General features: G+C 42.7%; 1 protein-coding gene across 2 annotated transcripts; it reads right to left on the minus strand.

Moving 5' to 3' along the window:
• FOXJ2 (forkhead box J2) lies at positions 1–27,475 on the minus strand. Of its 2 annotated transcripts, none has more exons than XM_057428881.1 (11): positions 25,935–27,475; positions 10,903–11,255; positions 10,301–10,375; positions 8,551–8,619; positions 8,049–8,189; positions 7,417–7,612; positions 5,677–6,000; positions 5,173–5,274; positions 4,514–4,714; positions 3,566–3,664; positions 1–2,471 (listed from the first exon to the last, which is right to left on the minus strand). In XM_057428881.1, the coding sequence occupies exons 2-11, from the start codon at positions 11,233–11,235 to the stop codon at positions 2,383–2,385; spliced, it is 1,629 nt and encodes a 542-aa protein (XP_057284864.1). In that variant the 5' UTR covers positions 11,236–11,255; positions 25,935–27,475; the 3' UTR covers positions 1–2,382. The 2 variants fall into 2 exon arrangements, with proteins under 2 accessions (XP_057284864.1, XP_057284857.1); XM_057428874.1 differs by having other exon boundaries at positions 7,417–7,615.
• Positions 27,476–27,799: the final 324 nt, after the last annotated feature.

The following is a 27,799-nucleotide window of genomic DNA, read 5'->3' on the forward strand; positions in this document are numbered from 1 at the left end:
TTAAACCATAAACATTCACTTTTTGTTTTTATTAAGAAAGCATGCACAAAAATAAACTCGTGAGACCACGCTCCTCTCTCCTGGCCACTGACACAAAGCACGGGGGGGCCTGCAGAGGGGGACTGGCACCGCGCACCCTGCGGACCTCCACACGCCTGCCCAGGGCCAAACCACGCACCAACAACACACATTTATCTCAGGGCAGAGGAACGAGGCTGATTTGCACACTGACCGGCATGTATTTACATATGCAAATGAGGCACAACTTAATATGCAAATGAGGCAAATATGAAAATGAGGAGCACTTTATAGGCAGAAGGAGCCATCACAGTTGGTTTCTCTTCTGGTGGTGTTTTCAGACTTCCACAGGGCTGGCTCTCAGTAATACCCTCTGCAAAGCACTAACTGGCACCCACTGGAGGTCATCTCTCCTGGTTGTCTCTGGTGCCACTTTCCACAGAAACCTAACACACATGCTTCCGAGCTGTATCATTCCCATCCTGAGGCAGCAGAGAGAATAGCTGACTCCACGCTGCAGTTGTCTGGGATTCCTCATTTCTCTTGGAAATACTCAATGATGAACTCCCCCCCAAAAAAACACACTTAAAAGGGAGGAAAAAAAAAAAAAAAAAAAAAAAGAAAAATGTCCACCCTCCCAGTCCAGGGAGACTCTGTCCACCTCCCTGACAAAGATCCAATTACTTTATTCCTACAGCAAATTTAAAAAGCAATGCTAGTTCCCCACATTCCTGCAGTCAGAGTAGAGGTTATTACTCCCCTGCCCCAAATCTGTCAAGTAGTCCTAATGTTTTATTTCTATCCTGGTTCCCTTCACTGGTGAACAGGGAATAAAGGCTGGGGGGAGGCTTTACAAAATATTAAGAAGAAACAAGAGGTTTGACAGAACGGAGCCAATACCAGCAAAAAGGGGAACAGGGGACACAGCTTTGGGGAGGCATCTCAACACTCACTCCTGCTCCTGCACCTTTTCCACCTTCCTGTTCACAAGTGCTGACAAAACCTATCCTTTGGGATTTACACTAGATTCCACAATCTCCCCAGCTGAATTGCAAAGGGGTCTGACCCACCCTCCTCCGTTCTATACTACACTTTGGCTGTTCATTTTAATAATCTGCTCCACTTCATCCTCTCTTCTAATGCACCTCTTAGAAAAAACACTCGTGAGGGCCTCCCAGTTACTAGACCAGAGGGTCCAGCCCCTTGCCCATCATCCTGTCATTCACCTCCACTCTGAGCAGCAGCTTACTCTTCCCACCACAGCCCATTCACACAGTGGGAACCGCCAACAAGAGCCCTGTTGCTGCCGGTACTCTTGAACCACAGGCAAGAGCAGTCTCCAAAGAAATCCGAAGGCTGGAGGATCAAACAACAACTGAACATATACCGATGGGAGAAAACCTCCAAATTTGCATATGCAAGTAAGAGCCTCAATACTATTTTGAAGAAGGGCTTGAAGGGATGGGGGGTGAAGTTAAAAGCTCTGGGGAATAGAATTTGCTGAATCACATGCGACACCCCTGACTGCTTCTTTTACCTGATGGGCATGTAGGCTTCACCCGGAGACCATAAAAGGCAGTGTAGAAAATAGGCTGGGATTCCCTTAAAATCTCCCTCAGTTGTCACAGATGGCACTGCATTCCAAAACCCAACTTCTCTGCTACATTCTCCTTCCTCCAAAACTCAGGTCAACCCTCCCAGCTCACCTCAGCTCTCCCTACCTCAGGGATTACCCTCTTTTTGTACTTGGGAACTCCTTTTCCTGCTGGTGCAAGAAAGTTCACAGAGCTAAGATCACTTCCCCAGTGTCCCTTTAGCCCCCGGACCTTTACAACATTTACGAAACAACAGAACTACAGGCTCCCAGGGTCTGCTAGGCTCTCCCACTCCAGTAGCCAATACAACAACTTCACCGGCCACCTTGAAGGGAAAGAGGGATTGTTAAACGCAAAATGACGGAGGCAGAGAAAGATGCACTCAAGGATTCAGCCTTCCAAGGTCTTTTCATGGCACCAAGGACACATCTTTCCACCCTCCACAGGGCACCACGCAACATTAAGAGCCAATCTGATGCGTCCAAGGCCACCGGGGGGGGGGGGGGGGCTGTGCTCAATTATTGGTAATAATAATAACAATAATAATAATAATAATAAACAAAAGAAGAAAAAGAAGATAAAACAGGACGCAAGGAAGGATTATCTTCGGCAGCATCTTGCGGTGGCTTCTCTGGCGGAGATAGAGAATATATATCTATATACAGGCAAGGCAGGGAGGCTGGGGAGGGTGGTGCTGGCACCAGTGACCCCATGTCTCCCTCCCCTCCCGCGTCCTTCACAAAGGACGGGCTATCAAGTCTGTAACTCGTTAGGTGATCAAGTCCCAGTCAAAATCATCGGGGATTTCCTCAGTGGCGCCTGGAGGAGGCCCTGGAGGCCGAGGGACCAGATGGTGAGCTGCCCAAAACCAACAGAAAAATAGAACAGAAAGGAAAGAGAACAGTTAGAATAAAAAATGTCACACTTTTTTCACAGTGGGCCCTTGGGCAAAAGAAAGCATAAAGAGATTTGGGCCTTCTCCTTTCCAACAGTTGAACAAGCAAGAACACTAGTGGCATGATTTTCTCCGTCAGACAGCACCTACCAATGTCTGTAGGTGGTCTGGTATAAAATTCTCTGCAGCAGCTTCTACAGAGGTTAAGTTTGAGTCTCCTTAACCTTCCTTACAGCTTACTGCTGATGGACCACAAAGGACTTCATCAACAGAAGCTTCTTGTGTAAAGCTGCCTTCAAGCAACTGAGGGCAAGGCTGAGCTAGAAGACTATTTATGTGAAGTGAAAGAAATCAGGCCACTGAAATCCTAAACCTTGCCAGAGCTATGGCACAGACCTAAATGGAGGGTCCCTTGTAATCCAATCTCCTTCTCTACCCTCAGTGCTCCATTTGATTAACAAGTGCTTTGGGAGAAATGCACAAAGGGCTTGGGAACCAGCTCTTTGATGTTCCCTGGTATAATACACCTTAATCATAGAATCAATAGACTGGTTAGGGTTGGAAAGGACCTTAAGACCACCTAGTTCCAACCCCCCTTGCCATGCGCAGGGACACCCCACACGAGACCATGTCACCCAAGGCTTCGTCCAACCTGGCCTAGAACACTGCCAGGGATGAAGCATTCCCAACTTCTTTGGGCAGCCTCACCAGCCTCACAGTAAAGAACTTCTTCATTATATCTAACCTGAACTTCCCCTGTTTATTTTTGGACCCATTACCCCTTGACCTATCACTACAGTCCCTGATGAAGAGTCCCTCTCCAGCATCCTCTGTTAAGTCCTCTTCAGATACTGGAAGGCTGCTGTGAGGTTTCCACACATTCTTCTCTTCTCCAGTTTGAATAGCCCCAGCTTTCTCAGCCTATTTTTGTATGGGAGGTGCTCCAGCCCCTGATCATCCTCATGACCTCCTCTGAACTTGCTCCAACAGCTCCATGTCCTTCTTATATTGAGGACACCAGAACTACATACCCCTTACCTGTAATGTCACCCCTTACCTGGGCGATTATATCCTGGAGAGTCCTGGGTGGAAATCTGGTACATAGGTGATGGCCCGGAGAAGAGATGGGGGGGCTGGGGCTGGCCATAGGAGCTCACTGTGAAAGGAGTAAAAAAAACCCCAAAACCAAATCAACAAAACAAAAACAAAAAACAAAGAAAACCAAACAAAAAACCTAAACCCCCCAAAAAAACAAAACCAAAATAAACCAAAGTGTCAATGTTCTGGTCAGCTGTCTTGGCCCTGACTGGGTGGCGGCTCAGCCACAGAGCAACTCACTCAGACCCACAGGATACTGCGGGAGATGTTCAGCTCTTGGGTCCTAACTGCAAGCTATAGCTTGGTCAGAGATCTTGTTCTTTGGAGCCAGCAGGAGTTTCTCTACTATTGTAAAAGAAGAACATTTTCATCCAGAAGCACAAGCTGGCTCAGTATCATTCATTTAACTCTGTATTAGACAACGCACACCATCACAGCTCTATCAAGACCATAATATCCTCTGTGCTCTCCTCAGAATTCAGAGTGAATCCTCCTACTTCTTGTCCAGCCAGAATTTCCCCAACAATGATGCAAGAGCTTTCTTCTTAACAGCTCCTACAGCTCTTGCCATCTGGAATAGCCATCTCTTTACCTTGCCATTCCTTTCTGTTAGTCCCCTACAAAAGCCATCCCACTTCCTTCTTTTATGGGTTTACCTTTCAAATGTATTTCTGCCTGGAGAGGTTGCATGTCAGTCATAAGCATCACACAGTAATGGCCTGCCTAGGCCACAGCCATAGGACATACTAATTCTTTAAAGCCAGAGAAGCTGAGTTGCTATGAACAGCTCTAACAGCTTAGCCCCACGTTGCTCGCTGCTACTTTGCCTGGCAAAGCTGCAAGTAGTTCAGGACACTCACAGAACTAGCCCTGAATTAAATGTCATTTTAGTCTCCCTCTTGATTACCTTGGTTCATGGACTGCTCCTGTTTGCCACTGTTCAGGGCACAAGAATCAGAGATTCGGGGGGGCTGCTGTGGGCCAACCAGATGAGGGAGCTGGCCAGTCTGGGTAAGGAAGTGATTAAGAGAGTCACAGAGGTTAGCAATATGATGTTGATCCAGCGTCCAGTTCTTCCGCTCAGCCTGGCGCAGACTCTCCATCAGCTCTGCAGGGGACAAAGGACAATGTCAAAGACAGCACTCAAAATGTGGCCTTCCGTGCAGAGTTTCTGTCTTCTACCCCTAAGTCCTACCTTCTCCCCACAAGCCCAACTTCACTGATCTGAATCAGTCACCAAACGCCTGGAGAGCTCCATATCTAGGACAGTGTCTCACTGACTCAGGTAGGGATGGGAAGGGAAAAATCGGAGCTTTCTAATGTTCTTGTATGAATTAATTGCCTCTGCCCCAAATTCCTGCAGGGTTCAAGAGTTTCAGGGTCTTTAACAAAATCCATGAAGAAGGACACCTCATTTTACACATAGAATTGTTGAGTCCCTAAGAAACCCATGGACTTGACACCGTTACATTGGAAAAAACCCAAAGATGTGGGCCCAGCACTCACATTCTGTACTATAGCCCTAGTCACTGAATCACTAGACCCAGTCAGTAAGTCAACACTGACCTGAGAATTGGGAATGCTCAATGCTAGACCAGTTCAGCCGGTTTACCATCTTGAAGCTTTCCTTCAGGGAGTCAATGTTAGAGCACCAATCAGAGGGAAATGCTGGAATGAAATGGGGAAAAGATTATTCCAATACAGACTGCCCCTTCCCTCCACCCCTTAATAAAAACGACTGGCCTTCCTTCACCAAAGAGCCTGATGCTACAGTCACTGGCAATCCTTTTTCACTCGGAAGACCAGGGATGGTGCCTTTCATTTAGGCCCTAACTTTATTCTGCATCCCTGAACAGAATCCCAAACCCAGTGTAGATGTATTCTCCTTCCAATCAGTAAGAAAGCATTTTCCCCTCTCAGATTTCAATCATAATTTGCTTTCACCCTTTTCCCACACACAATTTAGGCACTATTTAGGGAAAGCTCACTTGTGGAATTTCTGTCTGGGGGCTCTTCACTGTTTCACTGTTCCCTTTTCCCTGGATGTTCTTTCCATTGCCCCCGACTCACCAAAGCCAGCACTGTTGATTGAAGCCTGTGACTGCTGCTGCTGGTGCTGATGTGGCTGCTGCTGTGGGTGGGAGTGTGGGTGATGTTGCTGATGCTGGTGGTAGCCTCCATGCTGCATTGGGGGTGGGTGCATGGACATCACTGGTGGAGGGCCATAACCTTCACCACCCTGCTGTTTTGCCCCTTGGGATGGGCAACCCTCTGGGGTTGGAGTGTGGAGTGGGGGAGCAGCACCTACTGATGAGGGGCCTTGCTGCTGCTGCTGCTGGTACATGTAGTAGTTGTGGTTGGAAGGCTGCATGTCACCAAGGAGAGAAGAGAAACCTGCCAAGTAAAAGGGAACTTTAAGAGCCTCCTGGATTAAACCTCTGCTTAAATTATGCATCTCCAATTTCACACTGTTCATCCTGCTATTTATGAAGCTTTTGGAGTGCCCTCTACAGGCTGCTAACAACTATCACCTTGCACGGTTGCTCCAGGTTCTCTTCAAAACAAAAGGCTCTACAACAAAGTCCCAGCAAGATTTAATGTTCTAGTACAAAGTTAGGAACTTAAATTCCTCACTGGATTTTTCCTGTATTTACCAAAGTAACCTGTGTTCTCTTGAACCCATGCTTCTCCCCTTATATTGTGGAAGGGGGGGGGGGGGAGAAAATCACAGTAAAGGGCATTACGTGCACTAACCTGAGCTACCCATTTCCTACTTTGAGTGCCCTTACTTGACCATTCACAAGCAAACATCAGTTTTTACTAGATTTAAAATCAACCCTTAGAACTTACTACTACTGTGATGTGGCAAAAGGATGAATACTGCCACCCTGACTAAAAATTCCCTCAAAACTCAAATTTTCCTAGGCTACCTTACAGCAAGACTTGAGACAAAAAACCTGACTGCCGCTAAGTTTTACAAACAGAGGCATGCACTGAGGTGAAGTTCTCTACATTATTGTAGCTTGTCCATTCTACAGTACCTTACACAACAGGAGGGCCAGCATGATAAAAGCAGTGAAAGTCATATACTTTTATTTCACTGAAACTACAAGTCAAGAGGCTCCTCCTAAAGTACAAAACTGCCTGCACTGTATGATGTCTGACAGCATAGGTAATAATGTATTCCTTTTTACACCACACTATAAGAGTGTTTAAAGGGGGGAACAGCAACTGTAGATTGTTCTTGTTTCCCATGGACGTCTGATCATATTCCTACTGTCATACTGCCCTCTTGTGGCTGCTTCCTCAATCCCAGAAATGCAGGCTATGAATGGAGCTGTAGGATCTCTTCTGCACTCTCAATCCACAAAGCTCAATTCTCCAAGGCTTTGAACAATACTAGCTTTAACACATCTGAGCACTGACAACTTTTCACTCTCCTTTTAGAGAAACTCCACATGGAACAATCCCCTTCCTCTCATGGTTTCTAGCCTGACATTGTGAGTACTTCTCCAACACTCTTTTCTCTAAGCTTCTGCCATTTTAGTATTCGCTTTTGTATCAATACAAGGCATTTTTAAATCATTATCCTCTTTATTCTGAGAGAATTAGAGGTAGCAGTAGATAAAAGACATGCAGATTTCTTATGTGCTCCTGGCAGAACTAATTACAGCATGCCAAACAAGGAAAGTCTGTTTGCACAGGCTCCTAAAAATGGGGAAAGATCTGAGAGATACCAAGGATAGATCGGTGGACAAGACTGTGTGGGCAGATACCTGCCCACCCCACATGACGCATATAGTTACTCACCATGCTGAGAGGAAGATGATTTCTCCAGCATAGATTTGTAGAGGTTACGGAAGGACCAGCTAAGATCCTGGAAGTTGATCTCAGAGTAGGAGAACTTGAAGTCATGGTTGGCACTGTACAGTGGGGGCGGCACATCAGCCCCTTCACGGCCCTGCCCCCCTGCTACAGTAGAGGCAACATCCACAGGCCCTGCACCCTGCTAAGGAAGGTAGAAAGAAGGCCTTTAGAATGTGCTAGGGTTTGTAAGTTGAGACAGGGATCTGGAGACTAGATACATGTGAACACGCACTGATATCCCATATCACTTAGCTCACCTCCCAACGAATCTTCCCAAATGCCATTTGCCTAGAGAAAAATCAACCATCTCCCTCCCTCTGCAGCACACTGGCTTCAGCCTTTCCTTCAGCTATCTCATACCATTATGCCTTTACCCTTATCCCCATCCAGCCCTTTGTTAAAATTTACTTCCTCCGTAATTTTCCGTCTCTGTAATTTCAGCTTCTTCCCTTGTTTTTGCCTCTGTATGACAATTTACATGATTCCCTCTATTCTCACCATTCTGCTTTTCTATTCATGTTACTCTCTCCCTCTCTTCCCACCCCTGCAAGGCTTCTATCCTTTGTGCTGCTCACCTGACTATAGTTGGCAATGGAGGTGTTGCTCTGGAGTGACAGCTGAGGGGTGGCCTCAGGTGGCAAAGAGGCTTCTGTGCTGACTGGAACAGCCCCCCGGGGGCTTTTACTCGCCTCTTGCTCTGGGGAGTCTTGTGGGATCTGTAGATGGGGAAGGAAGAGAAAAGGAAAGGAGCAGAAATCCAAAACAGATGGAGAAGTGAAACTGCAGATGGGAAGCCAGCTCCCCCACTGCAGAAGTTCATGGCTTAGAAAATAGGACTGGGCTTTAATCACTGAAGAGTAAGGATAAAGGACTTTAAACAAGCTTAAACTTTACTGAACAGCAGTAACAACAGCCAATCAGAAGGACATACATGCTAGTTCATTCTGTCCTAGGCTCTGTGTCCCCTTCTGTACACCCTGCCCCAAAATGATAACATAGTTCAATGCTGAAAGGACTACTAAGAACAAGAAAGGAATTCCTTCCTGCTTCACACTCTCTGTAAAGAGCAACACTCACATCATCATCTGGAGGATGCCGCCTCTTGCGAGATATATCTGGACACGTATCTATTGTCCAGTAAGAGCCCTGGAAAGAAAACCCATTGGTGAATGTATGATTAAACGAGAAAGCATCCTGAAGCAGAAGGTTACTGACTTAAAGAATGCAGCAAGGACTAAACATTAGGACCACAAGGCCCACCCTACACAACATCAGACAACAGAGACTTGCAGGTTGGAAAGAGATTCATTTCTTGCACTGGTTTGTACTGAATAGTGAGATATGATGCTACTGGTGGAAGGCAGAAGGCTCTACACTTCCATCGCTCTGAGACAGGACACCAAGAAGACAAAGAAGGCTAAAGGGATCTAATCACTGTCTTCAACTGTGTAAGTAGATTATAAAGAACACAGACTCAAACTCTTCTCAAAAATGCACAGCACAAGAATAAAAGGCAACAAACACAGGTTTCAGCAAGGGAAATTACAGTCAGGTATAAAGAAAAATTTCTTCACAATGGTGTGGTACAGCACTGGAACAAGTGCCCACCTGTGGTATCCCCATCTCTGCAGATATTAAACACTCAGTGGGGACCTCAATAACCCAATTTAATTGTTCCTTTGTGGGATGGGGATGCGTGTTGACCTCCAGAGGTCCCTTTCAACATAAAACGGTTTATAATTGTCTGTTGTTTTCTGAATAACTGTAAAGAGAACTCTAGAGTGTTATTTAGCTCACTTTGGCCTCTAACTGAAATCTGAAGAATCAGTGACAAGCACAGAACAGGTTTTCATTACAAACCCAGCCCAACATGCCAATGAACACCTGCAGACATGTACACTGAAGTCAGTTAGGATTTCTCAGAATAAGTCGTATGGTCAATGGTATTTTTGAGCAGCGATCTTCAAAGATGTACTACTTCCATTTACAGATGCCAACTGAACACCACTTTGTCCTTTAAATATAACCTGAAATAAAAGGCCTGAGAAAGTGGCCCTTTCGGGCAACTTTAGGATGGTGGGGAAGGAAAAGAAAAAAAAGAAAAAACTTTCTCTCTAAATACACAGCTTCTTGTCCCCACCTTCTGCTTGTCTGGGTTTTGGGTTGGTTTGTTTTTTTTCTTGACAGTAGTATCTGCATGCCAAGATGCCAAGTCCTGGTTTTGCTAGCAATTCCCCTTTACAATCTATATATACTAACATAGTGTTATTAGTTCTTACTTAGCCATCAAATTCCTAAATTCTTGAGTTTTACTTGTAAATCATTTCTACACATTTGAACTATCTTATGGTGAATTTTTTCCCGCAACACAAAACATTTTGTAGCATAAATAGGTAGTAGTTCTGCTCTCACTTCCATGGATCTTGTCTCCATTAAACCCATGATGTCACATCACAGTCCTGCCATTCACCAGCAGCCACTACAGACTTTCGTAATAGAACAGGGTAGACTAGACCCACATTTTACACATAAAGATCAAGAAGAAAAAGAAACAAAACTAATAAAGTACATTCAACCCCATTTTTCCCTTCTTCCAGTATCTATTCAATTGAAGATAACACGTAAGAGAAATACTTGGCTAAAACTGATAAGGCCCCTTTACAAGTTCCCTTTAAGTGAATGCCAAAGCGCTGCAGTAAATCTTACTACTGCTTCCATTTCTGCCTACACTTTAGGTTTCAAATTCCAAGCATGAGTTAGAAAGGGCAAGCCCAGCTTATTCCCTGCAGTTTTAAACTGCTTGCCTAGGAGCATGCAGATTTCTTACCTTCCCAGGATCATCTCTTGGTCGAGGCACCTTCCGGAAACATTTATTCAGAGAGAGGTTGTGACGAATAGAGTTCTGAGGAGACAGTAAGAGATACAGGTAGGTGCTATAACAAAAACATACAGCCTTCTGAGTATGACTGGGAGCAGGTACAGAAAAAAGAAGGATGCTGCAGGCTCAAAAGCCAAAGCTCACTACATATGCCCTGAACGGAGCACAACAGAATCTGTGTAAAGGAAAGGGATGGATTAGGATGAATATGGGGCTGAACCATGCATACATCTACAGAAGGTGCAGTGAAAATAGTATCAATGTGATGCAGAGGTTGGTAGTGATGTAGGTTGTGGGGGAGGGCGGTGGTGGTTTTGTTTTTCTTGGTTGTTGGTGGCAGGGTTTTGCAAACTCCTTCTTAGAGGCCATGACATACATACAACAAAATTCTTGGAGAAAACAAGAACTTCTGGCTCTGCATTTTCTCCAGTTGGTCAACTTAGTTTCACATCTGTCTTTGTATTTTGCTCAATGAGGATAGTTTGCACAGAATTAAGAAAATAATTATTGGAATTAGACAAAAAGGGTACCTCAGCAATTCAAGCCCTCACCTTCCAACCAATACCAGCATTTTTGTAATAGGGAAAGTTGTCACAGATCCAACGGTAGATCTCACTAAGTGTCATCTTCTTGGCAGGTGATGAGTTGATGGCATATGTAATCAAAGTGGCATAACTGTAACGTGGCTTCCCATCTTGGTGCACTGCAGCCTCATCCTTACTCAGGGTGGCATTGGGATCAGTTGGTGAGCCTGGGGGACACTTTCGGGCAGTCCCTGGAGGTCCTGCTTGTGAAGAACCCCCTAATTTTTCAATAGTAGCCCTTAAAGTAAGCTGTGGGAGCCAGTCTATAGAAGTGAGGCTGCTTTCCAGGTCAGAGGCCATGATGCTGGAAGCAGGAGTATCTGTAAGGAGAAAAGAAAGAAAAGAGAAAGGAACCCCTGAGATATAAACAAGGTGAACCTTAAGAACAGAAACATCCATTTGCATTCCTCCTCTGCTTCTCTCCCTGTCACAAATACTGGTGTGAAGATCATCCTACTTCATATACCTTATTCTCAGCCTGAAAGAATCATCCAAAACTAACTATGACCGTGTCTCTGGGAGGACCATCCTTGTTCTCAGCAGCTGGGACAGCACTGATGGTTAACACTGCTAGAACAGTCTTAGCCAGAGCATCCCAACTATTCCCCCTAAGATCTCCTCAAAAGACGTGGAGCCTTTTCAGCAGCTGTATCACATTCACTCTTTTACCACGTAAGTGATACAACCTTAGGACTCTTCATCACAAGGATTACCTATAATCCAGTAGGTTTACTGTGTCAGGTAAGAGGAAAATCATAGCTAAAAGGTAATATCCTTCATGCCATATACAAAACTACAATTTAATTAGATCATCTGGAAACTCAGGATTGTGACTACCTTAATTTGGAGATAAATTAATTTCTATCTAAGGCCCAGACTCTCTTTTTGCCTTAGGTGACATAATGAATCCTACTCCTTAGAGCTAGGATTACATATCATTTTAAAACACCAAGATCATGCATAATACTATATATAGATAATTCCATCTACCATGTTGAGGTGGAACAGACTATATTAAGCTCATAACAGTTAAAGCTTTGCCTACCATAACCTATTTTTCCTAAATATACATATAATTTTATTACGTCTCACTTAATTCACAATACAACAAGCAAGTATTTTTCTGTATCTGAGACACGATAAAAACTTACTTGTCCAAAGTCACACAAGTTTGCCACAGGGTATAAACAGACTCTGGATCTTTCCTCTCATAAATATTATATATTTCCCCTTATAAAACACACCTGTCCAACATGGCTAGCACTTGCACTCAGGGTTTTCTACTTACTAATTATTTTGTATGAAGAAAATATTTAGCAGCATGAACTTGTATGAACTTGCACACTTAGCACACAAACTTGTATGCTGTCTTTTGTAGTAGTCAAGGCAGGAGAAAGATCATCACTTACTCATCACTATACCAGGAGCAATCCCTTGAAGTCTGGACCGAGGTAGCTAAGTTTCCATGGCCACAACCTGCACTCCTCTGCATTTATTCTTTGCATAACAAGAAGAATCATGTCTTGAAAGACTGCAAGTTCTGCATCTTTTATTTTGAAATTAATCTTTGTAGAGGATTAGGCAATACTTTGACCATGCTAGTGCATACAAAAGGTAAATGCACAAACACACTTACTTACATACACACTCATGTAACAGATGAGAAACACAGTAAGAGAGAACTGACAGACATGAACACACTCTGCTTAGGAAAGATTCATCAGCAGACACCTCCCACCAAGTGCATCACTCAGAGGAGTGGATCAGATGAGACAGGGAGACACTCATCTGCATGAATACCAATTAGGTACTCATTCTAAAAATAGGTATTTGACAATAACACAGTGTGGATGCACAGATCCAGAGACAGATGCGCCCAGCATTTTGACACAGAAGCTCCCTGTTCTTCCCCCGCAACCATATGCATTATACCTCGCACTTCTGCACTTAAGTGTTCTTGCAAAACAAAAGCACACAAGAATCTACACTCCAACACGTTTGTCTGCACTAAACCTTTAATTTCCATGCACATGCTAATCACACCTCTTAAGAGCTCAAACCACAACAAAATCCATCCCTCAACTGCCACAAGCAGTGGCTTCAAAGCCCTGGGCTCAGAAAACACCTCTTAACTGCATAGCTAACATTATCACTCACACTCATGTGCACGCACAGACTGAGAAGTAAAATTGCAGCACTACAGTATCTATATTGAGTGGAAACATTTTTCTGTCTGTGGAGGAAAGGTGTCCTGGGTTCAGCCCAGGAAAAGCCCAACTGCTACTAACTTACCTATCTACTCATCTGCCACACTTAATCACATCTGATAGCAATGACTACTTGCTACACGGCTAACTAGACCATCAGAGCTGAAAAAGGCTTTCCATTATCCACCCTCCTTAAGTTGGTGCTTATTGAATATAATTGCTCTTTCTGGCTGATCTAGTCTCAAACATTTTAAATTAAAAAAGAAAAAAGCAAGCAGCACTATTCCTTCTTGAATTATACAAGGGAAAAGCACCAATGTATTTTTATCTAGTGCAGGATGGACAGACCACCGAGGTATCCATGTCATTGAAACACAGTTACATTTGCATGGTAAGTCTACAGGTACAGTCGTCACTGAAAGTAATACTCAGTTTGGGAGAAAACAAACACGAACTAAATATCAGTTGAACGCTTAATTTTGTGAGTGTGCCTCATATAAATTTTAATTTCCACAGTGCAATCAGAGAACAAATTACTGCTGCTTATCACATGCATGTTGAAACCATAATGAAATATCACTGCACTAACAATACAAATCCAAAGTAAACTAAATACAAATTCCCCCCCCCCCCCTTTTAATACAAACACAGAAATCAAGACAATAGGTTATAAAAGCCTATGTCAGATTAAGATACCAATTTGAAACACCAGAAAAATTCAAGCAGCAGAAGAAAGCACTGCAGTTTGCACAGAGCTTCAGATTTGCTCAGGTTATGTCACTAGAGCTTTTGGGATGATTGGCTATGCAGTGAAATGTAAGGTCAATAAGCAACACTCCCACTGTCAAATACACAAGATTCTGTGTATTTGTGTAAAATACACTTGTCAGGGAGGGAAGCAAGGCTAGAACTGGGTCATATTACACCCATATTAAGCAGCTAAGCATTCTCATTTCCTGCTTTATAAAAATCTTCAATGACAAAACTCCAAAATCTTAAATAAAAAATCCTGTTTATACACATGCACTGATCACCCAGTACTGAAACAACTACTTTTCAGTAAAATACATCAGCTCTTTAAGAACATATAAGCTAGACAGTAATTTAGGACAGAAAGTGAAGACTTGGACCTAACAGGAATCATATGGGAAATTTCAAAGCAGTGGAATAAGGCTTTTTTTTCCAAGTTTGTACTTGATCGATACTGGATTTCTAAGTCTGTATCCTGGCAATATGTGATCTTGTAATAATCAGGCACAGTTAAACCTTAGGTAAGGTAGCACTTGCAGAACACTATCAACAGAATGGTTTGGGTCAGAAAGGACCTTAGTATCACATAGTTTCAACCCCTTTGCCATGGGCAGGGGCACCTCACACCAGACCATGTTGCCCAAGGCTCTGTCCAACCTGGCTTTGAACATTGCCAGGGATGGAGCATTCACCACTTCTCAGTACAAAAATTATTTGGTGTAATTAGCTGTTAAATTATTTGAAATAATACCTACTCTAACAGTAATGCTTGCTAGACTTCGTGCTGCATATCTCATTCACCTGATCCAAGCAGCACACTTGACACTACTTAATGGTATGATAAAATGAGACCACAGCCAAACCAGAACAACTCATGAGTCTTCCAACTTTCCCTTCCCAGTTTATTGCCTGGCAAATCTTCTTTCAAACTCTTCTCTTATGATCCTACTCAACAAAGGGAAAAAAATAACCCCAAACCACTAATGACTACCAAACACACTGAAGTGAAATCAAGGGTGTTTAAGAAAAATCCTACCACATTAGCAAGCCAGAATTAACTTTGAAGAAGTAAAAGAAAGTCAAAGACCAGAATTCATAACCTCCCACTTTACATGGTAAGTGGTATTTGTATTTTGCTGACTTTACAAGCCAAGGGTAAGGTAGCCAAGTCATAACCACCATCAACAGCTGGAAATTGACTGCAGAGTCTTCTCAAGCACTAACTAGTTCCAGCGCAACCCCAAGTCAAGACAGGTCAGAGAGATGCAAAAATGACAGCCAAGCATCAACCCAAAACTACAATTAGATGGATGACAATCTGTCTGATTCATAAGAAAAATATATAAAATAAAATCCTAGCATTGAACACCTTTTAATAACCACCAATTCACTTGGGACTAGTAATACTTCACTACAGTGTTCCAGGAAAGCTACTGCCTTACTTTGAATATCTGCAAGTAGCAAATCAAACCTCAGGCTGAAAATACAAGCCAGCCTTGTGTCTATGAGCTAGTACTATCCCTGCATCAGGACTGAAGAAATCTGTACTTTGCCTGCCCTACTATTCTGCAAATGCTTGCTCTAAGCCAGTCAAATCTTATCCAAGGTCACTGCTACTTACGTATCAAGACTGAAAAATGTATGAAATGTGGGAAACAGCACTCTAAGGGTCATTCTGAATGCAGTTAATAAACATTCATAGCTTGAAACATTCTCTAAACCTGAACTCAAAAGCTGGCCAGTTATAATCAGTTATGACTAAAGTAGAGAGTCATACAATGAATGAAATAACGCTGTGCACAACCTACAGAAGATGCCTGTTCTAGAATAAATCTGTACATTTACTTTTCTATATTTACTTTCATTGTTGCTTTATTTGCTCCTACTCCAACCCAATGAAACACTACTGGCAAACATTCAAAGGAGACTCAAACTTTGAGAAGGAAGAAGTACACAACAGGCTACCAAGCAGCGAGAGACATTGCTGCAGAACACTGTAAAAATAAGGCCACTTCTATTTAGGTGCCTGAATCCAGTGATCTAACAATACAGAACCAATACACTCAGAGATACACCTAGCTTCTGCAGTATTTAACAAACAAAACACCTCAAGCCCAAACTGGCAAAAAAACACCATTTGACTGTAACCTTCCAGAAGGAGAAAGGTGAACATGATGCCAATTAGAAGAAAATGCCTCAAAGAGTAAGGAAGTGAAACATAAGAATACCACATGCACGGAGAAATGGACAGCTTCTACTTTGATGGAAAAAGGTAATGTTGACATACATGTGTAAATTACACATGCAAGAAACCTGTATTCTTATACCAACGCAGAGAGAGGGAAAGAATCAATTTTGCTAACTCTGGCAGGAAGAGACATTTGCCATTTTAAGTCATGTGCTTTCCCTCAAAAATAAGGAGATGGGAACTAAGAGGGCAGGAACAAAACACTCATATCTTCTCCAAGCAAATATTCTCACTGAGAGATATTAGTTTCATGTAAGAAAACAGAAAAAAAGGATACTGATTACCTGCATAGTCTGAAATAGTTGTGCATCACTTTGAAAGCTACTTGTGAGAAGCCTTCAGGAAATGTTTGTTTCTGGAATCAAACACAGAAGGAAGACAGAAGCTGCTGGGTATTGTTCATAAAATGAAACTTAACCTGGAAGGAGTTGTAGGTGTCACATCAGTGTATCAGCAAACCAAAAGAAAAGCACTGCAGTTTGAAAGTACACTTCTGTCTGCAGTGCCACATGAAAGGAAGGAAAACAGCCCCTGGGGCAAAGATGTAAGAGAAATCATACCCTACAGGCACCGTTCCCTTCTTTGGGAGCAAGCTGAAAAACCTTTCCCCAGTACACTATAGGCTTGCAGATGTGGCAACAGGGGGCACACAGCTCTTGCTAGTCACGAGCCACAAAGGAAAAAAAGAATTCAACGAAAGGAAGTTACTGTCACCTAAGAGCACATAATGTGGTATCACCTATATGAATACAAACTGTCACAATCTGTGCCTGTCTATGTCACACTGGTCTGACTATACCCCTGCTCAAAATTACCTGGTGCGCAAGACAATGTCTTTGAATGGTCAATGCTATGTTGTGTAAAACAACACAACTGGTACTGCAATTAGGGCACTCTGAACTGGAAATCTGTTACAAGTTACACCATAACTCACTAAGATGGTACTGAAAAAAAAACAGAGGAAGATGAAAACTTTTAGACCATGCACAGCTTAATATAAATCACTGGACCATTTCTTTTATTATAGTTGTTATACAGCTATGGTTTTCCTCAAACAAATCTCAGCAACAAGGATCACGTAAGTCTCAAGGAAAAAACAAATTTGTTTTCGTAATACTTATTAATAACATAAATATCACAGCAGCATATTTTAACTTAGGAGCTTTTGATTCCTTCCATTTTGTGAAAGGTGCATGAGCAGCATATAATTTGTCTGAATTTCATGAATGAAGACCACTGACTATGCACGCATACTTGGTACTAACCAAGGACGAAGTCTTGCAGGGCCTAAAAAGTCACCAAAACCCCCACGTTGGAAGCGTGTCAGGAACCAATTCAAAAAGCAGTTATGTCCTAGGTTTGTATGAAACTACTGGCTAAACGGTATAGTTTACAAAACCTGACCTGCTTATTTAAACTTATTAACAGATAGCATTACAGCCAAAGTCTAAAATATGCTCATGTCAAGGGAGACAGTATCTTTACAGACATAAAAGGCTATGATTAAGCACAGCTAGTCCCTCGCCAGATTTTAATAAGACCAACTAATCGAGTATTTTTGTTGTCTGCTATATAAGGATGCAGCAAAAATGCAGTGAGAAATCCTACACAAACATTGCAAAGACCCCTCAGACAGTCTGAAAATATGTGTTCAAAGTTAAGATTAGTTTGCTTATTAATGGTGTAAGTGGAAGTGGGGAATACATAACACCTGTCAAAAGAAACAGCAAATGATACTGAGAATACTGGTATGCCTAAAATACTTTTGAGCGTTATTTTCTTTATAATAAGACTACTATAAAAGATTTATTGTAATAATAAGCCAAATGTCCTATGACAACCCTCCCAATAACAGATTTGAAATAAGAAGTAAACCAAGCACTTTAAAGAAGCACAATGAAAATACATCACTACAGCAGAAACGTCTCTACAGCATTCCTCCATCCTCAGTACCACTATGTAGTATTTTACCATTGGAAGTAGGAATTGCAATTTTAAACTTATGCCAAGGCAGGCAAGAGAAATCTTCAGCATATTCTTTAAGAACATTAACAGAACAATCACTTACACTGAGAAAGGTATCAGGTACTGGCTTTGGAATAATTCAAGTTTATGAGCACATATCTGGAACAAGATTCTCCCATGGAAAGCAGAAGTCTGCAGGACAGAAACTGTATCCAAGAGAAGGTATTTCCCCCAGCTCTTTGGGAGCACCCAGGTTCAACAGAAGGATTGCAATTTTAATAGCCTGTCAGAATCACATCCAGTAGGTAAGCCTTCAGTATAGAATATGCAAACACTGATACTATACCCAGGCTGTCTCTGAAATTAAACATCAGAAGTAGATCAGCGTGTAGAATATCTTGCTCAGAAGATCTTCACATCATTGCAAAGATTGGTACAGAAACCCAGGTTAAAAGAATACATGTATGCACTTACACATAAAAACTGTATTATTTTTCCTATTTAAAAGATGGGTTTATTAGGGGAAAATGACAGCTAACCTTGCAGTTTAATAACAGTAATACCACAAAGCTTCTATGTAAGAGAGCTCCCCAGGCTAAATGAATGCCAGCCAGGCATAGTGAAAATGAAAATCTGACTGCAAGTGGTCAAAACCTGTTCAACAAAGGCTGAACCACTGAAAACAGATTAGTCAATATCAACTTTGCAATAGTTGCTGAGAGGAGCCACAACCCATTCTGTCCCACTTGTGGAAATAGGTATCAAGCACCAACAAAAACTATGTACTGAATTCATAGAAAATACGGAGATTTGTATCAAGTGCAGATTAGCCCCATGTGGCCAAAACGTACATACAGCACATACTGCCAGAGTTAAAATTACCAAAGCACTGCAGAAAAGCTTGTTAAAGAGGAGTCTGGAAGCAACACACAGCTGAAACTGAAGTTGGATAATGATCAGAAGACTTAAATAATACTGTGTGAAGTTCATAAATTTGTTCTCAACCACTGTTTTAACACAATTCCTTTTCACTATTCTGTTAGTTGTTATTGTGAACTAAACAGAATGAACTGTCTTTCAGGAGACAAACACCTGACAATCCCTAGCCAGGCTCGTAAATGTCTGTACCAAGCTTGAAAGTCAAGAGGATTCAGAACCACAATAGCAAGGAAGACACCCCCATTAACAGTTTCTTCTGTCTTAAAACACTACTACTTGGCTTTCTGCATCCTACTCCTAAAATTCTCCATTTTGTGTATCATCCTGAAACGAAATCTTCTGTTCATTTCCTTAAAGATACTGAAAGAAGATGCTTTCTTCCACACCACTTACTTGCCAACTTGCAACTGCAAGTAAATATTATTCAACTTTAACCCTTATCTTTCTAGTCTTTGAGATGTTGTGTCTTCGCTTATGATAATTTTTAGTTACTTTAGTAATCATCCTTCTTTACAACAGAAGCCAGGGGGAGGAAGGTACATGTAATATGACAACTATCTCTGAGTTAGTTAGACCTTTCAAATGATTTTAAAACATGAAAATAAGTGGCTTCCAGTATGTCTGGCCTCTACTGGCTGGCAATTTTTCTATATGTATCAAGGTATGAGTCAGCTGAAGATGAACGTGAAGAGACGCTCATGCAAGAAATGGAAAAGCACGATGTCGTGCTTCTGTTGCTACCAAAGCAAAGGTCAAAACAATAAGACACAGCAACAAACAGGGCAGAAATATACATGTGAAGACCCCTTAGAGCGAGTACAAGAAGCTGAAAGCTTATGTGGTGGGTGATAGCTGAAGAATAGGCTTGTCAAGGAGGAGGCAGCAACATGTTGACAAAACATGCCAGGAGCACAGCTTCAGTAACTGTGTTTTTAAGAAGACAAGAAGGTAACACAGTTGTGAGAGGCCAGCAAGAACAGCTATCAGTAAACAAGATGGTAAATGAAGGAGAAAGCATAAGGGTTACCCAAAGAGACTAAGAAAGAAACTGGAGATTCAGGCCATGAATCTGTGAGTCATCCCTACCCTGTATACAAGAGCAAGAAGAGTGCAAGAAACCCCATGTTATAGGCCCAACTGTGGATGCTCACAGAGGAAAGCAAGAAACAAAGGGAAATCTCAAAGGAGCTTTCTGGAGTTTCAGCTTGGTCTCAGCAGTCTTAAACTTGCAGCAAATCATTCAAAAAAGCTGTTAAGGTAGTATGCCAAGTTGCATAATTGAATGTCACTGGCATGAAGGAGGTAAAGAAAAGAAACAAGAAAATACCAGAGGTGGGGCTTTGTATCTAATTTAAAAAGAAAAAAAAAATATGGAGGGAGGTAAATAAATTAGTGCAGGAGCTACTGAATTACTAGAACAGTAGGAGGGAAACCAGGAAAATACTGACACATAAGTCAAAGGAGGACAAGACTGGGCATGATCAAGTGTCAAAAACAGCAGGGAAGCCAAGAAGGATGAAGATGGAATAGAGACCCTGAGACCTGGCCAAGAAAAGGTCATTAGAGAACTTAGGAGAAGCTTCAAGGGAGTTAGAATATCTATACTTAAGTCAGCTTAAAAAACAGTTCTACGCTGCAGACAGGTACAGGATCTTTCAGTTTTAGAGTCACAGGTCCTTCAATGAAACAAAAATTAATCCAGGCATCATGCTTTTACTGTTTCTTAATGCCACAAGAAGTGGCATACAGAGGTTTTTAGTTCAGTATCGCACTGTAATTAAGGTAATCAACAACAAAAAGAACAGCCAGCCTTTACAAAGGGTTTTCATCCTTATACTTTGTAGCCCTTAAAAAGGATCAATACCCTGTTTCAGGACAAATGGGAAGCCATGCATGGAGAGGCACGAAGCCCAAGGTCAGACAGCAAAGAGTAGCGGAACCATGCAGAGAACACAGGTCTCAAATCCCAGACCCATTCTCTACTTTCAAAGCTTGTCTGCTTTCTTCAGATAGAGAGAATTTCAGAGGTAACTATTTTAGCGGCTTATTTTTCTCTGCAAATTTCTGATGGGGAGGGAGAATTGCTTTAGTTTCACTCAACAATAGGTTTTTTTTGGGAAAATAAGAATTCAGAAACTTTACTCATTTAATTTGTGACCACAAAGAGTTCAGATCCCTCCCCAATTATTCAGATTTGAACTTTTGAACTTTTAACAGTAATTACATATTTCTGCTATAACCAGCCACAGTCTTTATATAGCAGAGAGCATAAACAAAATTTGAATTGCTAATTGTAAAAACCAAAAAAGTAAATATTTTTTTCCTCGAGGTATAAAAGCTGTCACTCGTCATCTCTCCCTCATTACTCAGCCTCCCTTACACATAAAAAAAACCCACACATTCCCTGATTTCTTGACTTCACATCAAGTAAATTGACCAGCTCAGAAAGATGAGGAATGAGGCACTGGGCCTTGCACTAGTTGTTCACCCCAATTCTCAAAACCAAGATCGTGAAGTGCTGGAAGGACTAGAGAATGTCACACAAGGGATTTTCGTTCCAACCAACTAAAATCCAGCTGTTCCTGAGGAAGGGAAGAGGGCAGGGGAAAAAGGATGGTGAGAGAATGAATGACAAAAGTGCCTGCCATTCCCCAGCCCAGCCGAACTGGATATTTCAGAGGAACAAAACTCTATTTATTATAAAGTGGAAAAAAGAACAGGTTTTTTGATACAACCTCAGACAAAAAATCCTCTGTGTGTCCACAAGCACATAATCTAATGAAAGCCAAACCAGGAACAGGTCAAAATGCAGGTGTGAAAGTAAAAGTAGGGCCTGTAAGGTTTAGTAAAAAACGATTCATGTCCGTGAAGAATCCTAGACAGGAAATGAGGGATGCATGCTTGACGAAGAGAGAAGCAGCATTTTAGGCTTATAGGACCACAGGACAGCATGCCAAAGGGACACCACAGAAAATGAGATGCAAACAGCAGTACAGAGAGAGCTGGGAGGAGGAGTGGGATGTAGGAGGAAATGAGAGTGAAGAAGTAGGCGGGGTGGAAATATGCTAGGCCTTAAAGGTGCAGGAGAGGAACTTGGATGTGATACGATGCTAGGAAGCCCAGGATAGAGTTCAGGAAAGGGTCCATAAAGGACAGGAACCTGCAAAATCTGTGACACCAACTCCAAAGGTCATAACAGAATTGAGTAGAGGATGGGGCAGGTCAAAGACAGATGGGGCAGGTCAAAGACAGAACGATAAAACAACGGTCTAGACCAAATCTTTGCAAAGCACCACAGACACAACATTAAATGCTATGAGGTCTCTGAAAACTGAAACATTCCCAATATTCTGCATTTTCATTTCAAGCTTAAAATGAAAATTTGCCTTAATTGTGAAAACATACTGCAGCATGCTTGCTCGCCGTAACACACATACACAGATTTCTTTTAAAAGTGAAAAGATGAGCGGACAGAAATGCGTTACAGGTTTTTAAGCTCACACATTCCTTAGAAGGAATAAGAAAACAAAACCAGCAGAATACATAGCAAGCAGCAATACCGACTCCTACCAAGATGATAAACATTTGGGGGTTGAACATATCAAACTGGATATTTTTGCTAAAGTAACACAATGTGCAAGAGCCAGCAATACAGAGATTTAAATGCTTTTCTTCAGGCCTCAGGGTTAACACCACTGGGGAGTTCAAAAACTTCAGAGATACTATTTTTGGCTGTTCATTAATCTAGGCACTACTCATCTTTTCAAACTTGTCTTCCAGACTAAAAATGCTAGAACCAATGTATTTTAAAGTTTCAATTCTGAAGCAGCACCACTCAGTAACAGATTCTGTAAATGGAGTACTACAAAACACAGAGGGTTCTTTGTGAAAGTTGCTGGTTACAATTCTACCCAAGGTTGGGAGAAGCAAATGGAAAAATGAGTCCAAACATATTTCATCTTTTGGTTGCTAATGACTGAGATGTAATTCCTGACAGCTGTGTGAAACGAGATAATCAGCTCAGTCCTGCTCTTGAGGGACAGCTGTCCATATCACAGTTGCCATTAACCATACCTCCTTTCCGATACTGGAAGGAAAGGGCCAAATATCCAAACTGTGATACAGACCGAGTCATCCACTATAAGAAAGTCAGCTGAAGTTTAGGGGAGGAGGTAGCAAGCGAAGATACCTCGACCTCGGCAGTAAGAAAAAACTTCTTCAGACACCAGCATTTGGCTCCATTTTTGTAGGGGAAACATAATAAAACAAAACATAATAATACAACCCAAAGAAAACCCTTCAAAAAACTACAGTAGTCACAATCCTGTCTCAGACTGGGGAATTATATCCAACCTCAAACTGTTTACTGTATTTAACTCCAACTTTTGTGAATCCTTATTCTATCCTAGAAACTTGCCTAAAGAACCAGATTCCAAGAAAAAAATCCAAGAACTTACAGAATGCATACTTAAACATTAATATAACCTCATGATCTTGCAGGAACGTAATCCTTTTCCCATAACTCTCCAGACCTTCTCATTTCTTTTCACTTAATTGCTTGACCTGAAAAATGCCACACTCACAGTTCTCAGTTGGGAGCAGAGTGCCCATAGGACAGGATGAGAGTGCTTCAACTTAAAAAGTCAACTTTTGGAAGCATGCATGTCCAAATTAAAATTTACAAAACCCATATACGTGTCACTGTCTCTTCAATGTTGAAGGCTTCATTGCTTCTGTTGAAGTCAACTCTATGTTCATGGGCATTTAGAATTTACTATTTACTGAGGTACCCAAATGTGATTATTAAAAGTCTAATTTTAGGTTTTCACGTTTAATATGCTTAATTTAAACACTTAAAGTTATAACACTTTCATTTAAATGTGTCTATTGAGTACCTTGCACTTTTATGAAGACAAATGATACTCTTCCTTTTTCTTGTATGGATACTTTTGTATAAAATAAATGGTGCAGAACAGCTGCAGTATTCCACTTCACAGGAAACTGCATTTTCACCTGTGATAAACATTTGATGGAAATATCATGATCACACTAAAGACCTATGCTGTCTAAAAATTATTCACCTCCTTAAATTTATCAGTTTGTCCTAGCTTTTGTATTGCTGCGTTTTAGACTATGAGATCATCAGAACAGAGATCATCTTAATTTTGTGGTCCGAGTCAGCACCAACTGCCCTGTCAGCAATTAACAAATAAATAACAATCACTCTACAGCACATGACTTCCAGCCTTACATGTCTGTCATGAGCACAATAAAGATCAGGCAGCTAATACAAAAAAACTTACTCTTTATCATGAATAATGAAGAAAAAAAAAACCAAAACCAACCCATTTAATATACAGAAAGATACTTGTTGTGAGAGAGCAGAATTCTGTAAGGCTGGCATAAATATTCTGTGAAGTGTCCTGGCATCCACCAGAGCCAAAAGCACTTGAAAAATGTCAAGTCATTACTGTGAGGAAGGGGGACAGAACAAGGTAAATTAACCTCAGAAGTATAAAAAGTCAGTCCCCCCCTTGAATGTACAAAGGCCAATATGCCTCAGTTATCTCTTCCCTTGTGCTAGATAACACAGCTGTACTCAAAAACAGGCTGATTGCATAACTATAGGGCAACAGGTAGGAGGGCATCTAACAGTACCCCCAGAACATATGTACACTTCATGGTTCAGCCTACCCTTAGAGAAAGGCACCTTCTGAAGCTATGGATAACTGTCAAAATTCTCTGCCAAAACGGGGAATCACTTTGGCATCTTTTGTCTGATCTTGCTAGCAAATTACACCAAGGAGTTCCTTATTCAGGGACTCCCTGTTAACCACTGTGCTCCCAAATGGATTCCAGAAGGGTTCCTGTCGTGGCCAAGGACCCTTTGATCTTCCTCACTGCTGTATCACTGGAGAACAGAAACAGGAATACGTCAGGTGAGATATCCTTAGGCATGATTCTTCAGCTACAGGAATCTGCTTTGGCTTCATCTGGGATGAAGTCCCTCTTGGACTTGATTTCTCAAGAAATCATTACATTAATGTGAGAATACTCATTTGTGATTGGAAATTAACTGCCTCATTTAAAAAAAAGCAGCCAGCTTGGCTCACTAGCATTAGAATTTATATTTCTAGCCCCTGAACACAACATAAAACACAGATGAAGACTAATGGCAATGGAATGGCTTCTTCTGGCTTTAAGAGCAGATTTAATGATTTTCATTCCCAGGCCCCTGGACACCACAGAACCCAGTCTCAAGGGCACTCTTTCCAGAATTCATCCCACAACCCTTAGGTATATTAAGGCACACATCTCAGAGTACTAGCACTGGAATCCGAATGTTCAGCCCCCAAGCACAGCGAGGTCTGCATCGCACAAGAATTTTATTCCCACAGCATAGTAGGACCCACATGGAGAAAACTGACACTCCAACCCCATGAGTGCATCCTTTGACAGTAGCACTAGAAATCACTGCTTCTGCCTCCTCAAAGCCTTTTGGCTAGGATTATCCTTCTCAATGACCCCTAAATGACAGAAACTAATTTCACATTGGTGATGGTAACGGCTGAGTCTAGTATGAATACACCAGTGAAAGTAAAATGGAAAGAGCAGAGAGGTTTCTTACAATTAAATAGGGCTAAGGTCTCATGTAAGCTAAACAGTGAGGGAAAGAATCAGGTCAATTCCATATAGCATATAAGGGAGCTAAATGAGAGAGATGAAGAAAGGCACACAGAAAAAAAGAAGCCTGGGGAGAGGTTCAGAAACAAGACAGAGAAAAGATTAAAAGGAAAGCAGATACAGTGAGAAGAGATATGGAAAACAAGAAGAGAAGGCAAAAATACAAGGACTGCTAGGAATAGAGGTGATACAATGTGGTCACTCACTCTGGAAGATTTTCTGGTGGGAGGTGGATTATCTTCAGTGTTGGTTTCTGCGGTGCTGCCCTTCACACTCCTTCTCTGAGACCCATCCTCAGAGCGTTGCTGTCAGCTATTCCAGGAGCTTCTTCAAGAAATACTTTCAGGGCGAAGGGATTGTGGATGAAATCAGGATCTTCAGTATTAAAACAATCTGTTTGGGATTGTCAGTCCCCTAAACCTGCTGGTTTTATCCCAGGATGGAGATCCTCTCTCCCCTCTGGCAGCTAACTACTAAAGCGGTGTTCCCTGGAAGACAGCCTTTTCACTGATTCTCAGATTATCTGAGAGATCAGTTTCTCCAACGTCCCTACCTGTAAACCTCTCTTCTCCTTCCTCTAGGTGCACCTTGTCCTTAAGTGTGGACAGATCTGTTTCTCTGGAAAAAAAAAATTAAATCTTGCTATCTCCGTGAATATTATTAGCAAAATCTGCCTTTTTCTTTCCCTGGAACTGGGAGGTGCGTTTTCTCTTCTTGCACAGGATATTTGAAAAAAAAAAACCTCTTGGGATTAGAGGATGAGGGATCTTCCTTGGGATGGAGGAGGATGAGGTCAGTACTGGAAATTACCTTTATCTCCAGTGGTTAACAGCAACTGGAAAAGGGAAGAAGAGTATCTAAATCTGCCTCTGCTTTCTCTCCCCTGATTTGCTTTCTCTGTTGCCTGCTAAGCAGATATAAATAATCAAAATTACTAGGTAGTATCAGGAGCTCCTGCTTATTTCTGTCTTGGGGACTACCTCTCTTGGGCATAAGGGGTTTCTTCGGTGAAGACTGCCCTGTTACTAGCTGGCCTGGGGAAGGACTGTCTCATCCACTGCTTGGGGGAAGAATTTCCTCAGTAGCAGGAGGGAGTAGGTGGCAAGGGTTGTTCTCAAAACCCTCGGAAGCTGGGGTCCGAGAACACCTCTCCACAAAACAGGTACTGAGGGAGCTCCAGCAGGCTCTATTCCACAGAGAGGAAGAGCAGATCCGATTCTAGATAGTTACGAGGGCTTAGTGCCGGGGACCTCTGCCCACCCTTGGCTCGTTAGTGGGGATGGGGGCAAGTGTTAAGCTCCCCCACCAGCTGCAGGGAAGGGGGCTGGCAGGCGGGTGAGTCCCGGCCTGCCAGCGAGGCGGGGCCGGCGAGGGGCCGCTGGGGTGTCCCCCGCCGCCGTGAGCTAGGCTGCCTAACGGGGTGTCCCTTCACGGCTGCGGATGGGGCGGGGGGCGGCGGGCAGAGTCTCTCCCCCACCCCTGCAGGCTACGGGGGTGTCCCCCCACCCCGGCTGCCCGGAGGTTGTCCCTGGCTTCCCCCCAGGCCCTAGCTCCTCTTGCCCGGGCCCGGCTACCACGGGAGGCCGCGGCAGCTCGTGGAGATGAGCGGCCGCCTCCGCCGCCTTCCGCCGGGCCTCGGCTTCGTCCCCGGGGAGCTCCCCGGGTTCCGGTGAGAGGGACCCCGGCCGAGCGGCGTTGAATCTCTCCAGGCCCCGCCGCTCCCGCTCCTGGCTGCGGCTCCACTGCAGGCCCCTGTGTAAGAAGAAACAGGCACTGCCCGAGATCCCCCTACATGAGGCCAGTGTTATAGGCAGGCCACTTTTACATGGAAATTCAAAACGCATTACCATGAAACACCCTCTCATGGGGGTCCTACCCCAAGCTATCTCAAAGACACCCTAATCTCTTCTTTCCATGGATAGTTTTACATTTGCATTCCTTCAACAGGTCAAAAGCTGTGCCAGTGTCCCATGCATTTATTTCAAGAAGTCAACAGGAATGCACCTCAATCTCCAGTCTCTCTGAATGCTGTGTCTTCTTCCTCTACACCAAACCTTTTTCCACTTCTATG

Source organism: Pezoporus wallicus, unplaced genomic scaffold (assembly GCF_028554395.1).
Source record: "Pezoporus wallicus isolate ANWC-B61680 ecotype Strahan unplaced genomic scaffold, APGP_CSIRO_Pwel_v1 scaffold_3294, whole genome shotgun sequence".
Taxonomy (NCBI): domain Eukaryota; kingdom Metazoa; phylum Chordata; class Aves; order Psittaciformes; family Psittacidae; genus Pezoporus; species Pezoporus wallicus.

What these genes read in the sequence shown, in the direction of transcription:
- FOXJ2 (XM_057428874.1), bottom strand. Translation starts at nt 11,235, where the DNA reads ATGGCCTCTGACCTGGAAAGCAGCCTCACTTCTATAGACTGGCTCCCA. An exon ending in AATCAACAGTGCTGGCTTTG is followed by an intron (nt 5,275 to 5,676) that starts GTGAGTCGGGGG and finishes ATTTCATTCCAG; the next exon opens with CATTTCCCTCTGATTGGTGC. An exon ending in TCCAGGATATAATCGCCCAG is followed by an intron (nt 2,472 to 3,565) that starts GTAAGGGGTGAC and finishes GGTTTTGGGCAG; the next exon opens with CTCACCATCTGGTCCCTCGG.